The following is a 1,501-nucleotide window of genomic DNA, read 5'->3' on the forward strand; positions in this document are numbered from 1 at the left end:
CTGATGTTACCATGAACACAGAAAACGTTACCTTTTCTCCATTCCTTTATGTAAGTTGTCTTGTGATATCAGTTCTAATGATGTTTAATGTTCTATCTACTCCATGATTTCAAAGTCCCTTGAGGATAATATGGATTATGCTTAATCATATCAAAGAAGACTACTAACTGATTTTAAGGTCTAGCAATGGGAACAAAAGCTAATTCTCCTAAGAAGATATATATAGAAGGTGAAGGGGCCCTGTGAAAATGGACAAGGAAAATTTCTACAAACCATGACAGTGTTCAATATCACCACAACCCATCCAGCTTCCTTCCTGCTGGTAGGAATTCCAGGTTTGGAGCAATTGCATGTCTGGATCTCCATTCCATTCTGCTTTGCCTATACTCTGGCCCTGCTAGGCAACTGCACCCTTCTCTTCATTATTCAGGCTGATGCAGCCCTCCATGAGCCCATGTACTTCTTTCTGGCCATGTTGGCAGCCATTGACCTGGTCCTCTCTTCTACAACACTTCCCAAAATGCTGGCTATTTTTTGGTTCAGAGATCGGGAGATCAGCTTCTATGGCTGTCTGGTCCAGATGTTCTTTCTCCACTCCTTCTCTATCATGGAGTCAGCAGTGCTGCTGGCCATGGCCTTTGACCGCTATGTGGCCATCTGCAAGCCATTGCACTACACCACAGTCCTGACTAGGCCTCTGATCACCAAGATTGGCATGGCAGCTGTGGCTCGGGCTGTGACATTAATGACTCCACTCCCCTTTCTGCTCAGACGCTTCCACTACTGCCGAGGCACCATGATTGCCCACTGCTACTGTGAGCATATGGCTGTGGTGAGGCTGGCCTGTGGAGATACTCGCTTCAACAATATCTATGGCATTGCTGTGGCCATGTTTATAGTGGTGTTGGACCTGCTGTTTGTTATCTTGTCTTACATCTTCATCCTTCGGGCAGTTTTACAGCTTGCCTCTCAAGAGGCCCGCTACAAGGCCTTTGGGACATGTGTATCTCACATAGGTGCCATCTTATCTACCTACACACCTGTGGTCATCTCCTCAGTCATGCATCGTGTGGCTCGCCGGGCTGCCCCTCATGTCCACATACTACTTGCTATTTTCTATCTTCTTTTTCCGCCCATGATCAATCCCATCATCTATGGTGTCAAGACCAAGCAGATTCGTGATCATGTGCTCAATCTGTTCCAGAGAAAGAAAGTGTAGATGCATACTTTCTTCCTTACCTACTAGTTCAGTACTGAGTGGATGCTGGATTGGGACAAAGGGGAAACTTCATAAGTAGGAAAACTGCAACCTCCATGTTTGGTAATTCTTTAGTATGGCAAGGAAAATGAGGTTTCATTCTTCACAGATCTGGTCAGATCAAACTTTAGCCTGTCTGATAGAGATTTGACCTTCCTATTCTCATAGACTCATCTCACAATGAAGGAAAGCAGAGAAGCTTTCAAAATGCTATTGCCATCTAGGTGAAATTTAATAGGTATA

General features: G+C 44.8%; 1 protein-coding gene across 1 annotated transcript; it reads left to right on the forward strand.

Moving 5' to 3' along the window:
* Positions 1 to 274: 274 nt before the first annotated feature.
* LOC112667832 (olfactory receptor 52K1) lies at positions 275 to 1,219 on the forward strand. The gene has a single exon (XM_025459888.3). The coding sequence runs from the start codon at positions 275 to 277 to the stop codon at positions 1,217 to 1,219; it is 945 nt and encodes a 314-aa protein (XP_025315673.1).
* Positions 1,220 to 1,501: the final 282 nt, after the last annotated feature.

This window comes from Canis lupus, chromosome 21, assembly GCF_003254725.2.
Source record: "Canis lupus dingo isolate Sandy chromosome 21, ASM325472v2, whole genome shotgun sequence".
NCBI lineage: Eukaryota > Metazoa > Chordata > Mammalia > Carnivora > Canidae > Canis > Canis lupus.